Source organism: Zonotrichia albicollis, chromosome 27 (assembly GCF_047830755.1).
Source record: "Zonotrichia albicollis isolate bZonAlb1 chromosome 27, bZonAlb1.hap1, whole genome shotgun sequence".
NCBI lineage: Eukaryota > Metazoa > Chordata > Aves > Passeriformes > Passerellidae > Zonotrichia > Zonotrichia albicollis.
This window is the reverse complement of record NC_133845.1, coordinates 7,148,883-7,163,206: the sequence shown is the minus strand read 5'-3', so window position 1 is coordinate 7,163,206 and position 14,324 is coordinate 7,148,883. Positions and strand designations below refer to the sequence as shown.

The 14,324-nt window shown below is 55.2% G+C and overlaps 1 protein-coding gene across 2 annotated transcripts in view; it reads left to right on the top strand.

Moving 5' to 3' along the window:
• ETS1 (ETS proto-oncogene 1, transcription factor) overlaps positions 1–14,324 on the top strand; it is an 81,537-nt gene that overhangs the window by 23,896 nt on the left and 43,317 nt on the right. Inside the window, exon 1 of one of the 2 annotated variants that reach the window (XM_074559437.1) lies at positions 8,765–9,132. The exons of the other annotated variant lie outside the window; for it this stretch is intronic. Within the exon in view, the coding sequence (XP_074415538.1) occupies positions 9,063–9,132 (70 nt within the window). The 5' untranslated portion in view covers positions 8,765–9,062. Of the gene's footprint in view, positions 1–8,764; positions 9,133–14,324 lie in introns of those variants that run through there. 2 annotated transcript variants of the gene reach the window in all.

Here is a 14,324-nt window from a genome sequence, read left to right as displayed (position 1 = left end):
AAACTGGCTTTGGGGCTGGGCTCCTGTGTAGCCCCTTCTCTTTTAATGATGTTTTTCCTGGCCCTGTGGACGCATCCCTGTAAAATTTGGTTATTTGGTGTAAAACCTTTGCATTTCCTGAGTGCAGGGCAAATATGATTTCAACAGCAGCGTGCATCAAGTTGATCCGTGTGCTTTTGCAGTGAACCCCTGTGGGTGTGCACTTACACTGATTAATAATTCCCTGATGCATTCCCAAAGCTTCCCAGAAGATTTTTCCCATCCAAGCTCCATCAGGAGCCACTTCCCAGGGTGGGTTTGGAAAACAGGAGCCAGCTTTGGTTGCCATTAGAACACAACCAAGCTCTGCCTCCTCCTCCTCTGTGTCCTTCCTCCCGCTGCCTCCTCTCCACAAGGGATGAGGAATGGGGGTTTTGTGTTTTCCTTGAGTGGATGGAGCAGCAGGTCCAGCTGTTTCCAGCCTGGAGCTGCAGGTCCACAGGAAATCAGCTCATTAATCTGCTGCCCCACCTTCCCAGTCCTCCAGCCAGGCTCTCCCAGTGTGAAAATGATGATTGAAATAGCCAGAGGTGGGAAATGATGATTTAAAGGGGGTAAAAGGGATATTTGCAACTATTGCTGACTGGGGCCTTGACAGAAGGGAACTGAATTTCTTCCGGGTCTCGGGAGCGTGTGAGGAAAGGTGCTGAACATCTGGAGTGATTTAGGAGCTCTGGGCTGTTGTGCTGGAGCTCAGCCCGAGGAGCAGGGCTGGGATGGGCAGAAAATCCTGCTGTGCCTTTTGGCTCCAGCTGCTGCAGGTTGGGTGTTCAGGTCCATGTCCACCTCCCCAGGGATGGCTGTGGTGGCCAAGGACATTTGAGGCAGCCCTGGGGTGTTTGATGCATCATCTGAATGGATTTTCTTCACTTCCCAGAACTCCTTTTGGGATTGGAAGGAAACCCCAAGCCCCAGAGGTTATTCTGTTTCATCTCACAGAACACAAATCAGCTTTCCAGCTTCCCTTTGGCCTCATCCTTATCCAAGGCCTTCCCCTCCCACAGAATCCTCCTCGAGGAGGTGAACTAACTGGGTGAAAAGAGCTTGTTAACAAATTACTTTTAATAGGCCTTTTTTTTTTCCATTTTGCAATTCCTTCCCATATTAAAAGTGCAAAAATAGAAAGCTTTAGCTCTGGTTGAATGACACAACATTTTCCTTGTTTATTTTCTTTCCACTGCTTTAACCCAATGAGAAGTGTGGGAAAAGAAAAAAAAAAAAGCCCTACAACAAACTTGTCTGTATCAGCCAGGAACATATTTAGAAGAAACATTTGCATCTGATATTTTCTTCCAGCCACCAGCAAAGCATGCAAAATAATAAATAACTCATCTGTTTTCACGGCAGCTGGGAGGTGGATGGAGAAACAGAGTGTGCTGAGCCCTCCTGGATCCCAGCAGCTTCCTGAGGATGGGATGAGGCTTCAGCCTGGAGCAGGCTGGGTTTGATGGGATGTTGGGAAGGAGCTCACCCCTGGGAGGGTGGGCAGGCCCTGGCACAAAGAAGCTGTGGCTGCCCCTGGATCCCTGAAGTGTCCAAAGCCAGGCTTGGAGCAGCCTGGAACAGCATAACTGTTATGAATAAGAAGCTTGACTAGGCCAATATTCAAGCAGCAATCAATTTATTATTTAATATGGTAAAGTATGAGCAATACAGCGCTGGGTACAGTGGGGGAAGTTTTCCCACCAACTGCACACCCATAATTGAGGGTTACAGGTATTTATAGGGGTACTCATCAGCTTTTTTTCAGCAGTTTCTATTTCCAATCTTTTACTCATCAGCAATTTTTATTCCAAATTATTACATCACAAATTATTACTATTGTGATTTTAGTTTCTCGGGGTGTATCTCAAAGGAGTATCCTCAGATGGTGATGGTCCAGTTTCTGAAAGAAGAAAGACGAATCCCATCTGGTGGGGTCCAGCTCCCCAGATGTGTGTCCACCTTTTAATTGCAGAGACTCTAAATCTCATAACAGTGATGTCCAGCTTACCTTTGGTCGAAACCATAAACCCTTGAGGTGATGTTCACCTTCCTTTCTCAAACTGTTTTTCTCTGCTTCAATAAGGCGTGTGATAAGCATATTTCCTTTATATATATCCCAAAGCTATAGTTTCAAGGACACAAGTAATATTCTAAAATTATACTTCAAAAGGTAATTATTGCAGAGCCCTTTATGGATTAAATGCAAGCAAAAAGCAACATCTTTAACACCTTAATTCCAGTGCTCCTAAATCAACCAGGGTTAATTGCAAACAAAAGATAGGTTCAAAGGCCTTTTTCCATGCTTTATTTTCCTGAGTTATTATTAGAATTCACAACTATCCCATTGTTGGTGTCCACACATTTGCATTCACAAGTACACACGTCGCCTGTTTGTACCTGACACGAAACTCAGCTTTGCATCTCACAGAACCCATGGCAGGGCTGGCACTGGATGAGCTCTAAGGTCCCTAAAACCCCAGAAATCCTCGGTGCCGCTGCCGTGGCTGTCCCGGGGTGACCGTGTCCCCTCGGCAGCCGCAGTTCCCTGACAACCCAGCAGCTGTCTGCTCCCATTCACACCCGCAAGGATTTAGGGCCTCGGCGGGCTAATCGGGAGACGCTCCCGGGGAGAGAGGCGTGTTATTTAATTAGCGGCACAATGGGCTGGCTGGGAGGCACGTGGTGGCTCCGATGGCAGGAGATAGATGTCCTTTTAGCCGGCCTAATTGTTGGGAAATAGCGGGGGCTTTGTTCAGCCCCAGCGTGGGCTCTGTGATCTCGCAGAGCCCAGGGGCTGCCCGCTTATAATTTTAGACAGATCTATTCAAGGCTGCCCTGCAGCGCGGGCCCGAACAAGCCGGGCATTGTTGCAGAGCCAGGAACTGTGGCCAAGAAAACCACCCCGAAAAACCCAAACACGTGTAGGGAGGAATATTTCCCTGGCGCTTATTCACTGCCAGGCCAGGTTGCCAAGCGCGGACAATTGCGGGAGAGGAGGTTTCCAGCGCCGGGAGAGGGTTTTTCCTCTTTGAGGATCCTCAGCCAGGAGCGGTGCTGGGGGTGCCTCTGCTGGCAGAGCCTCTCCGGGAATGGCAGCTCTATCTCCTTCTGGAATTTCCGTGCTCTGGGCACGATGCATGTGGGATAATCGTGCCCATCTCTGAATTATCTCTCTGGTGTGCACCTGTCACCTCGTGGCCTTGGCAGGACAGTGCTTGGGGATGGAGGGACCTTCCTTGCTGCATCTTGGTTGGTTGTGCCTTCCAGGGTCCTGTGGAACAGGGGATGGAAATCCCAGTCCTCTCTGCTAAATCTGTCTCTGGAGAGATCCCATCACAGTCCCCAGCCCCTGAGCTTTTCCTTTGTGGCTGCTGAACCCCCAGCTCCTTGGGAAGGGAGAAAATGTCATTAAAAAAAGGGATGGAGGCACAAAGGTGGAAATATTGGCCAGGAATTAAACTTCCATCACTTGAACTCCTCTGTCCTGGCCCCGGTGTTAACCCGGGGGTCACTGCAGGTCTGTGGTTTATTTTCCTGGGCTGAGCACTTCCAACTGGCTGCCAGCATGGCATTGTCCTGGTGGCTGCCACTTCTCAGGCTGTGGGTTCTACACCAGAGCTTGGGGCTGGCCTGACCTCCCTTGGGAGGTGCTGGTGTGTCTCTTGGACCTTGATGAAGTGCAATGTGGCTGTTCCTCGGTGTTTGGTGAAGAAGTGGGCGGTGTTTTGGTGGTGATGGGTTTTTGAAAGATGGAAAGTGCAGATAAGCATCAGTGATCACATTCTGGCTGTCAGGAGACCATTTATGAGCAATGATTCCTTTGGCTCTCCTTTGTAATCCCCCCATGTATCCCAGGGGAGAGAATTTCAAGGGCTACCAGGGATCAGTTCAGTAAGGAGAGACTGGTAGATGCCAAGAGCACAGCCACAAGCAGAGCTGTGCTTCTTAAACCTGAGCTGGCTGCTTTGTTTGTGCTCTGAAGGAGAGAGATCCGAGCCAGGAGATGTGAGCAAAGGCAGAGAGGTGTCCTGCAGGTGGGATTTGATGAGTATTGGCTGCACGTGTCTGTTTTAATTGGGAATATCGGGAGTTCAGCAGCAAAACCCTTCAGGATGTGTTTGCCCAGAGCCCAGAGCTGTGACTTGAGGGGAGGGGGAAGATGTCCTGAGAGCAAACAGGGCTGCAGAGCAGCTTAGGAGGATTTTCCATGCAGCCCCTGCTCCCAGCAGGGACACGAGGGAGTGCCAGCTGCCCTGCCAGGGCATTCCTATCGGCATGGCACTCCAGAGCCCGGAGCAGCTCCTCAGGTGCGGGATCAGCACCCTGGGAAGGCAGGAACGGAGGCATTGGAGATGCTGGGGCAGCCTGAGAGGCTCTCGGGTCCCGGGTGTGTGACAGGGCTGTGGCAGCCACGGGGCTCTGTGTGCCGGGCCCTGACCCCCGCTGGCCACAAAGCGGCTTTTGTGAGCCCTCCCCGGCGGGAGTTAATGAGAGCAGGAGCCGCGGAGGCTCGCAGCCCGGGGACAGGCGCTGACAGGAGGGCATTGATGGGCCAGGCTGGGCACCCCAGCGGGAGCACTGCCCTGCTCTCCTGCCCCCAGCGCCCAGCCTGGGGCTCTGGCCGTGCCTCCGGACCCCAGGGGCCGCACTGGGGTCCGGTCACCCCCCCGGACCCCTGAGCTGGCTCTGGAGCGGGTCCCACAGTCCGTGCCACCAACGAGCTCTGCTTCATGCCCTAGCCAAAAACGGGAGCTGGATGGAGTCAGCGGGGCTAACCCAGCCTCCTCTTACCAAAATACTCCAATGCTTCCCAGCTATTACGGCGCTTGAAAGAAATTCTCGTATCATTTTAAATTCCAGGAAAGGTATCTCCCGGGGGAACGGCCGCGGCAGCTGCCTGCTCTTTCCTCTCATTGCACAGGGCCACCTCCACACCCAGGGCCACCTCCCTGCTCTTTCCTTTCTTGGACTGGTGGCTGGCTGCTGCTCTTTCCAACAATGTCCCCGTTACGATAAATCCTTTCATGTCTCCGTTTCTCCCTGGAATTGCAGGACAGTTTTTTTGTTTTTTATTTTTTTTCTTTTTCCTTTCCCCTTTGCTCCTGATTTTTGTCTCATGCCCTCTGGGTATTGTTTACTTGACAAAACATCAAACCCAATCCCTGACCGCTCGCGGTCATTAAAAATCCCATGGCAGTTTTGGGGAAGGCTCCAATTTGGCTAATTACGTTCTGCCATAAATATCCCCCTGCAGTTTTAATTGGATATGGTGTTCTTCATTTCCTGGCCATTACAGCTGGGTGGATGCTCCACGTTATTACGTGGCCCTTGTATTTCACCCCATGTTTTGGTAGCAGCAGTGCTTGGAAAAGCTCCCTCTCCAGACCAGAAGTTACACCTAATTCCTGCTGCAATGAGAATGGGGAAATGCGAGGGAAAGGAGAAGCTGGCCCAGCTCTACAGCATCTGAAGGAGAGCCAGCAGCTGCCCTGGGCTGGGACAGGAGTGAATTTGGCCATGGAGAAGTGAAAGAGCCATCCCAGCCAGGAGAGAGGTCATGGAAGAGCTGTCCTTGCGTTCGGAAATCACAGCAAAGGCTCCGCTCTCCTAACACCTTTCCTCAGAGCTAAATGAATAATCATTATTCTTGTTCTGTTACCCCAAGGTTAGTCAGCGGCCCTGGGAACAATGGAGCATTACTGCCCATCCTCTCTTTGTTTGCAGCGGTTGCAAACAGTGGGGCTGCGCTGCGGAGGGAGGGCAGATGGTTATCGCCCATCCTTGAGCTGCAGGGCCGTTCTCCAGCCCGGCATCCTCCCTCCCTCCCTCCCCGACGGAGCCTGAATGGATATTCACGTTCCTAACGACACAGTGGAAAACGAGGGTGAGACTTGGATGGGCAAGAGGAAAGATTTTCCTAAAGCCTGTGAGCAGCAAATAGGAACCAGTTGCTGAGGAGAAGTCATGTTTGGCAGGTCTTGGACTCGGAATGGTCACATCCCAGCTGAAGAAACTAATCAATGGATTCCTTCCATGCCTTCTGCGAACACTGAGCCATTGAGCGGCTCAGCTGGAGCTCAGAGCCAGGGCTTTCATGTTGCAGCTCTGAAGTGAACACAAATTAAGGCGGCTGCTGGGATGGAGTTCGAAGGAGAGATTCAGCTGCCCTGGGAGGAAACCTCTGTCCACAGCCACTCTCTTTTCCTCCCCTTTGGGGATTATTGCTCTGGTGTTACTTTTGGAAGCATTTCCAGTTTCCCTGCATGTAGGGGTTGCCATGCATTGCACCAGAAAAATGGGACAGAGGTTTGGGGAAGCACAAGGGGGTGAGACACAGCTCAGAGCTCCTCTGCAGCCATCCTGCACCAAGCTGGGCTCAGTGTCATCCCATCAGTGTGGGATCAGGGCTCAGCTGGGATGCCAGGAGAGTGTGGATCTCTCCTAATAAAAACCCCACAAGCTGTGAGAAAGGTCTTTATTAAAGCCTCTGTCCTGGTTCAGAAGAGAAGGATCTCCAGCACAGGTGCCCTGGAGTTCAGCCAGTCCTCGAGACTGTAACACTGCAGGAGCGGCAGAGCCAAAAGGGGAGCCCAGGGGCCAAGCTAAAGCAGAGACGCCTCAGGGCCTCCTCTTGCTGCATCTCAATCTGTGGCAGCTCCCTGCAGGGCCTCTCTGCCCAGGACAGCCGTGTGCCGTGTGCCACCAGCAGCCTGTCCCAGGCTGTGTTTGGGCAGGTCCCGGTGACCCCGGCGCGCCTCCTGCTCCGTTTCGCTCCGGGGGTTGTGGTTTGCTGCAGCCGCGCTGAGCGGGCGGGCGGTCCGCCGGGGTCATTTCCATACACAGGACCGCAGGTGCTTTCTGATGGCTCTGGCAGGCAGCTGCACCCCCAGGCAGCCCCCTGCCCTCCCCTCCCTGCCCGGATCCCAGCCTGGGAGTGCAGGAAGGGAAGGGGAGCAAAGGGAAGGGCTGGGGGCTCTGATAACTGCATCAGGTTTCTCTGCCCAAGCCTGCTCTGGAGGGATCACAGATCAGATAGAAAGGCAGCTGTTTCTCCTGAATCCCCTTCTGATTTTCAACTAGAAACGTTCTGCTAAATCTCCTCTCTGTAGTTTCTTCCTTCAATCGTTGCTGTACGGGCAGGAAAGAAACCCAAACCCAGGGCAGGTGCAAGCACATGATCCTGTCCCGAGGAGGGACCACATTTTATCCTTGCAGCAATCCTCTTTCCACCTTCGGATTTCCAGGTTCATTCCTGTGGTAGGTTTCAAACCACCAGCTGAGGTTTCCAGCCCTGTGCTCTGTCTGAGCTCAGGTTCTCCTGAGCCCCTGGGAATCAGTGGAGGGAAGTTTTTCATCACAGCAAATCTCTGGTCCCACTCCACTGCTGCAGGAATGGGCTGTCCAGAACTGAGCTTGCCAGTAAATTGGAAACAACATTGCCTTAAAAACTGGGAATGTGAGAGGCTGTCACTGGGTGAGGAAGAGGAACTTGGGGCTGGAGCTCCCAGCCTAGTTTTGCCAGATTTCAGCCCTCCTGCTGCTCGATCTGCCTGCCTTGGCAAAGCCGTGTGTGCAGCCAGAGCCGCCTCTCCTTGTCTGGCCCTGGCTGCCTCGCAGCTCTTTCAGTTGCACAAAGTCCCTGCTATAAATACGCCCGTGCTGCTGAGCAAGGCCCTGCTGCAGAAACGAAATGATGGGAGCTGCAGCGTTTGCATCTGCAGCTCATCTTTCGGGGCCTCGGGAGGTTTTGGGGTGTTTGCAAGCGGGACCCTGCTCCATCCTGAGGGCTGGGCATGGCTGTGACCCCGGGCAGCGGCTGTGACCCCGGGCAGCTGCTCCTGCAGGTCTGTGCTCACTTGAGCCCATCTTTGATGAGAGCAGCTTGATCTGTGCCGGGTCGGAAGCTGTTAAAGACTTTCGGAGTGACAGAACCACAAGAGCTGGTTGCTAATGACTTTTTTTCTCCGTACCGGTAAGCTGACATCTGTGAGTCATACTCTCCTTCTGCTGTGCCGTTTGTGGTCTCAAGTTTATGCTACCTAAACACAATCAAACAGACTTCATGTGAAAACCGATATTCTTCTGTTAACTGCATGCTGTGCTGGCATGACACTCATCTTGCATCTTCAAGATGCTTTTTATCCAGTCAGTTCCCAACTCTCTTTGGCCTCCCACCTCTGCCAAGCAGGCCAGGAACAGCCCCCCTGCCTGTCATCCACTACAGCACAGTGTGCACTGCTCTGCCCTGGCTGTGCCCCTGACTTTGGATGTGCTTGTGGGTGAGAGAGAATCAGGCTGCTCCAGGCAGGATGATGGGAGTGTGAAGGGGAGATGGAAATGTGAGGAGATGATGTGAGCATGAAGGGGTGATGGGAGCCGAAGGGGTGAGTGTGAAAGGCAGCGGTTCATGTCGAGACAGGCAGGGTGAACACAACTGGCTCGGTTTCAAGAACCATCGGTTTTGGGCAGCGGCTTCAGCCAGGGCTGCCTGCAGCCAGCGTGCTCAAACTCTTATCCCGTGGTGTTTGGGGCCAGGGTGCGAGCAGAGGTCGGGACGGAGGCGCCCTGGATGCGCTGCCCCCTTTCCCCCGTTCCCCCTTGGATGCGCTGTCCCCGCTCCCCCGTTCCCCGGGCCGGGCAGCGCCGGCTCCGCTCCCCGGAGCGCCGGGCCGGGCAGTGCCGCCTCCGGGGCGGGGCGGGGCGGTTCCTCGGCCGCTGTCACCGCTCGGGGCCGGCCCAGCGCCCTCCCCTCGGCTCAGCCCGGCCGGGGCGGCGGCGGCGGGGACGGGCGAAGCGGAGCGGAGCGGGGAGCGCAGCGCAGGCGGGAGCGGAGCGAGGAGCGCGGGAGGAAGGAAGGAAGGAAGGAAGGAGGAGGAGGAGGAGGAGAAGAAGCAGGAGGAGGAGGAGAAGGAGGAAGAGCAGCGGGAGGAGGGAGGCAGCGCCGGCCGCGCTGCCCCGGGCGCCCCGCTCCGCGCTCGGCGGGGCTCAGCCGCCGCCCCCCGCTCCCGGCGCGACGCCCCCGCGGCGCTGCCCCAGCCATGAAGGCGGCCGTGGATCTCACCATCATCAAGACGGAGAAGGTGGACATCGAGCTCTTCCCGTCGCCCGGTGAGCGCCGCGTCCCCTCCGCGCCCCGCTCCGCGCAGCCCCGGCCCCGGCGGCGGGAGAGCTTTGGCGGTGGGAGAGGCCGGACCGCTGGGGAGGGGTGGGCAGAGAGGTCGGTGTGGGGTTTTTTGGGGGTGTCCTTTGGAAGGGAACACGGAGCGCGCCCCAAGTCGCAGCGCAGCGGCGCCGCCCGGGCTGTGCCCGCTGCCGAAGGCGAGTCGACTTTCCGAGCGCTTTTATGACTTTCCATCCCCCTCCTTCTCTTAAAATCCATCCCGCCGCCCCTCCAGCCTCCTTCCCTCACGCTCCTGGCATCCTTGCCGGGATTTGGGAAGCCCGTCCGGCGGGCAGGCAGGAAAGATGCGCTCCCGGGGCTCCCGCCCGTTCCCATCGCTAGCTGGGATGGATGTGAAGTCCCCCATCCCTGGCTGGAAATGCCTTGTGTGGTCCAGGCACTCGTGGTATTTGGGAAACACAACTCCAGTGCTAAATACTCTGGATTTAGCACGTTTAATCCAGGAAAACCCGCCGCTTTGATATTTTTTTTCCCCCTTCTGGAGCTGGAGAAATGGGTGGAGAGAGGGTGCAGAGAGCAACACGTTACTGGAGGGAGGCGAGAAGGGTTTTTTGTGTGTTGTAGCGGGGTGAGTTCAGCTGCTGCTGGCTGTGGTTGCTGCTCCGAGCCGAGGCTGACCAGAATAAGGGCTGCTGTTCACACACTGCTGGCGTCTGGCTGCTCGCTGACCCCGGGCGCCCAACTCCTCTCTGCCCTGCCCAGGCGAGGTGGAGGATGGAGCGGGTGGAGGACCCGCAGGACAAACAAAAAACAACCCTTTTTTCTGCATTAAACCAGTCCTGTTGCTTCATCTCTCCCTGCTGCAATTCCCACCGCGCCAAACTGGAAGTTTGCTGGGTTTTGTGCAGCACCGGTGCGGCAAAGAAAATCAAATTAAAGATTGAGTTGTACGTTTCTCTGCCGGTTAGAAAGTTTCTAGGAAACCCAGAAGGGAGCCACAGCTCCCGCAGGCATTGGGATTTTGGGCTGCATGTGGGAATGAAATGACAGCTGAGTGCTGGAGCCGCACAGGGGTTGGTGCTATGCTGGTGCAACATCAGTGGGGCTGCAGAGAGCTCCAAATGCAGCACCACATTGGCTTCAGCCGTCCATGGGCTCCAGCGCAGGAGTGTTCCCCTTGGGATCCCTCCCCGGCCGCAGGGAGCTCCCTGTGCTGGGCAGAGGTGCCAGCGCTCCCTGCCCGGGCAGCAGGGCTGAGCCTGGCCCCGGGGTGGGCTGGGGAGCACTAGGCTTCCAAATGCCTGAGAGATGCTAAAAATGCACCTACACAGCTGAAATGAGAGGCTGGAGGGGAACTGAGGACCCGCTTGTGCCTATTTCCTAAAACTCTGGTGAAGACTCATTGCTGCCCTTCAGCCTGTTTGTTCCGAGGGGAGGAAAGCGGGATAGGAATAAACACCTGGACAGTCAGGGTAGGGTGAAGTTTGCTTTTCACTCCAGAGTAAAGTATCTGTTAAAATTTGCGCTCTCCTGGTGTGGGTGAGCGCTCTCACACGGGCTCTGGGTGTCGGGAGCAGTGGAATTCCCTGGTGTCTGAAGGGAGGACTCAGAGTTTCACCCTGCCTTAAGTTCGTTTTCTTCTGTCCCGAAAGCTCTTCTGCAGCTGATGTCAGCAAACTGCTCTCAGAGCTGACCCAAAGTTGAAACTTGGGCAGGAAGAGCTCTGAAAAACACAAACCCAGAGGTAGAAATGCTCTGCCTCCCATCGGCTCAGCTGCAGCCGCTCCTGTGCTGGTGGCTGCGCTCGCTGGGAGCCACAAAGGTCAGCGCTGTCAATTAGCTGGCTTAACCTCATTTCCCCTCCAACTCCGAGAGAAAAAAGCTGCAGCTCTCTGGTTTGGTGGGATTGATGGCGAGGGAAGGAGTGTGGATGCTGCTGGGTCGTGTTCCTGGGATCTGGCCAGGGGAGGAGGGAACATCACCTCTCTCTGCTCCTGGAGGGCTCATCTGCTCCCTGATGGCTCCTGCAGCCCTGAATCCACCACCAAGTGTTCCCATCGTCCTTAATTCCAAAATGGGCTGAGAAGGACTGCAGCCCCTTGTCCCTTCTCACAGCAGCCAGTGGGGTTAACCCTGGGCAGGGAGGGCCCTGCAGCCTGAGGGTTTCAGCTGTGCAGGATGTTTGATGTGCCAGGTGATGCCCCGTGGAACTCTGTCCCCTCTCACCCCCCAAATCAAACCCTGCTCCACCCCACACCTCTGCCTGCAAAACTCCAGGGAGATCTGTGCTGTCCAAAGGGTTTAAAAATAACCTGGAAGGGACGTGGAGCTGTAAAGCTCCAGAAAGCTTCCAAAGCCAAATCCTCCCCCTCCACCCGCACTATTAGCAGCAGGAATGTGTGAGTGAGATGAGCAGGTCAGAGCCAGAACCCACGGGGCGAGTTCTCCTTCAGGACACATTTCTGTGTGGATATTCTTAGGAGGATGTGATGGAAGGGTGGTAACATCACTTGTGGTTGTACATACGTGGCTGATCCACCAAAGGCTGGTGGGACGTTTTCTGAGACAGTAAAACCCCAAACCACACAAATTTCAACCCCAAGGGAACTTCACCTGGGGACTGATGAAGGCTGCCCTCCACAAATCACTTTGCTTCCTGCAGCTCGGCCAAGCTGCATTTGCTGGCTGTGGGCAGTGGGCAGCATCTCCAGCCCTGCTGGGAGCTCTGGGCTGTAACTGGGGCTCCCAGTGCTCATTTCTTGCTCAGGAAGCTGCAGCTTTGCCTCCCTGAGGTACCAGAGCAGGGCTGTAATCCCAGCTGTCCTTGCTGGGCATCCCAAGTGGGGCAGGGATGCCAAACTCCCCATCCTGCATCCAGCCCTGCTCCTGCCTCCTTTCCCTGAGGTGTGTTATGGGATTATGGGAGCAGGAGGGGGGGATTGGTTCCTGGAAAAGGGTTTGCTCTGTGCACACACAGCACAGCAATCCGGGCTCTTTGGCCCTTCCCATGCCTACCCCGAGGACAGCTGGGACACGGACACGTTGTTTCCATTGGCCTGTGCGTGGGTGGCATCCCAGGGGTGTGCTTTTATCTGGCAACAGCTTTTCCCTCTGTTTAGGATTCGGGACAACATCACTTAGGGCTGAAGCAAGATTTGGCTCAAACCATGACACAGCCCAAAGCTCTGTAAAGTTCTGGTTCTGGGTACAGGGGAGCTCCTACACAGCTCCCCTGCTTGGGGATGCAGGACCTGCCTGAATCGTGCTTGTCCCCCTTCCCACAGCCAGGTCAGGCTTTGCTTTCACTTTCAGCACAGACAAATAAGGGAGTTCGCATTTACAGCGAGCCTGGCAAACGCAGAGCTCCTCCACAGAGCCTGGTCGCGGGCAAGGAGCAGAGAAAATCCCTTTTCTTTGGGTTTTAGGAGGGGATCCTTCATTCTGGCCTCTGCCTGGTCTGGGAGGACAAGTTTGCAGCCATCCCTGGCTCCAGGTGTGCACGGAATGGGGTCACAGCTGGACCAGCCCAACCAACGGGGGCAGTTTGCTGAGCTGCTCGGGGTGAAAGTGCCCAGGGACTTAGGACATTATTCTCATTATTCTCAAAAAGACAGGTTTGATCCTGCCTTATCCTCGCAGGGCTGAGCCCTCCAGCTGTGTCAGCTGCTGTGTGACTCAGTTTCCCTGCTGCTGACGGGCACTGGCTCCTGCATGACCACGTTTGGTTTCCATGCAGGATAAAACACAGCAGAGAACCCCAGCATTTCCCTCTGAGCCCCAGCATTTCCCTCTGAGCCCCAGCAATTCCCTCCGAGCCCCAGCATTCCCCTCCCTGCTCCGGCATCTTCTGTGTCCCCCTCTGCCTCAGTGGCGCTGGGAGAGCTCACCTGTCCTGCCAGGGACACCCGGGATGCCAGAGCCTGGGGAAGGAAGGCACGGATTGGTGTTTCCAGGGATGCAGGGAATGGCATCTGCATCTTTTGGAATGCTTTGCACTTCAGTGCAGCCGAAGTGAGCGCTGGGGATGCTCTGTGTGGGCTGCAGTGATCAGCAGCGAGGCTGAGGCTCAGCAGTGCAGGGCTTGGGGCCGCTCTCGCGTTTTCGGCGCTGATTGCCGGCGGAGGAGGTGAGAACTCGGCTGAAGAAGAGCAATTACCTCTGTATGCGCTGCCAAAATGCCCATTACTGTGGTATCCAGCCGGGATGCTGCAATGAGAGGTGCCCAGGAGGGGGGACTGGCTGCACTTGGCTGCCACCAGCTTCAAGTTTTTTAGTGTCGGCTTCCCATCAAAGCTCTGAAAAGGGGTGGAAAGAGGGCAGCTCGCGGAGCTGTCCTTCAGGGACACATCCACAGAGCACATCCCTGGTTTTTAACCTGGTACAGGGAGGGAGATTTCCAGGGAACAGGAGCAAACCCCGTTCATTTCACGTTTCCATCCCAAGCTCCCCAAAGCACACACCAAGTGTGTAATTACAGTGTGGTTCCATGAAGTGGCCCCTAATTTGCCATGTAATTACAGCGTGCCATGCTTTGATGGGCCTTACAGAATGCAGGGATAACACAGGCTCGTGCTGGAATGCTGTGCTCCTGCTCTCCAGAGGAGCTGCTGAGACATCCTGGGACTTCCTGCACTCCCAAATCCTGAGCAGATTGCAGGCAGGCAGCGAGGGGCTGGGACCCCAGAAGGACTGTGGCACACTGAGCTTTGCCACGGGATTATCACAGAATCCCAGAATGGTTTGGGTTGAAATCCTTAAAGATCTCACCTGGGAGATCTCCCATTACCCCAAGTTCCATCCAACCTGGCCTTGGGCACATCCAGGAATGGGGCAGCCCCATCTTCTCTGGGAGCTCTGGATTTGCTGCTGTGGAACTGCAGGCTTCCCATCACTGCACTGTGGCAGTGATGGGAAAAAGTGGAAATCCACAGTCCCATTCCTCTGGAATGTATCCTGCTGTGTGAGGAGCTGGGGCAGCTGGCTGAGGGTGCTCAGCATCAGGCTGAGGGTGCACAGGTTGTCTCAGAGATTAAAGCCTCAGGTGGGTGTGAGTAGGACCAGAGTGTGTGAAACATGTCAGGGATGTGAACTGGCAGAGCTGCCACCCTAAATGGTTCCTGTCAGTTGTAGCACCAGGATCTTCTGGGATTTTGGGGAATGAATCCAAGTAAATCTGTCC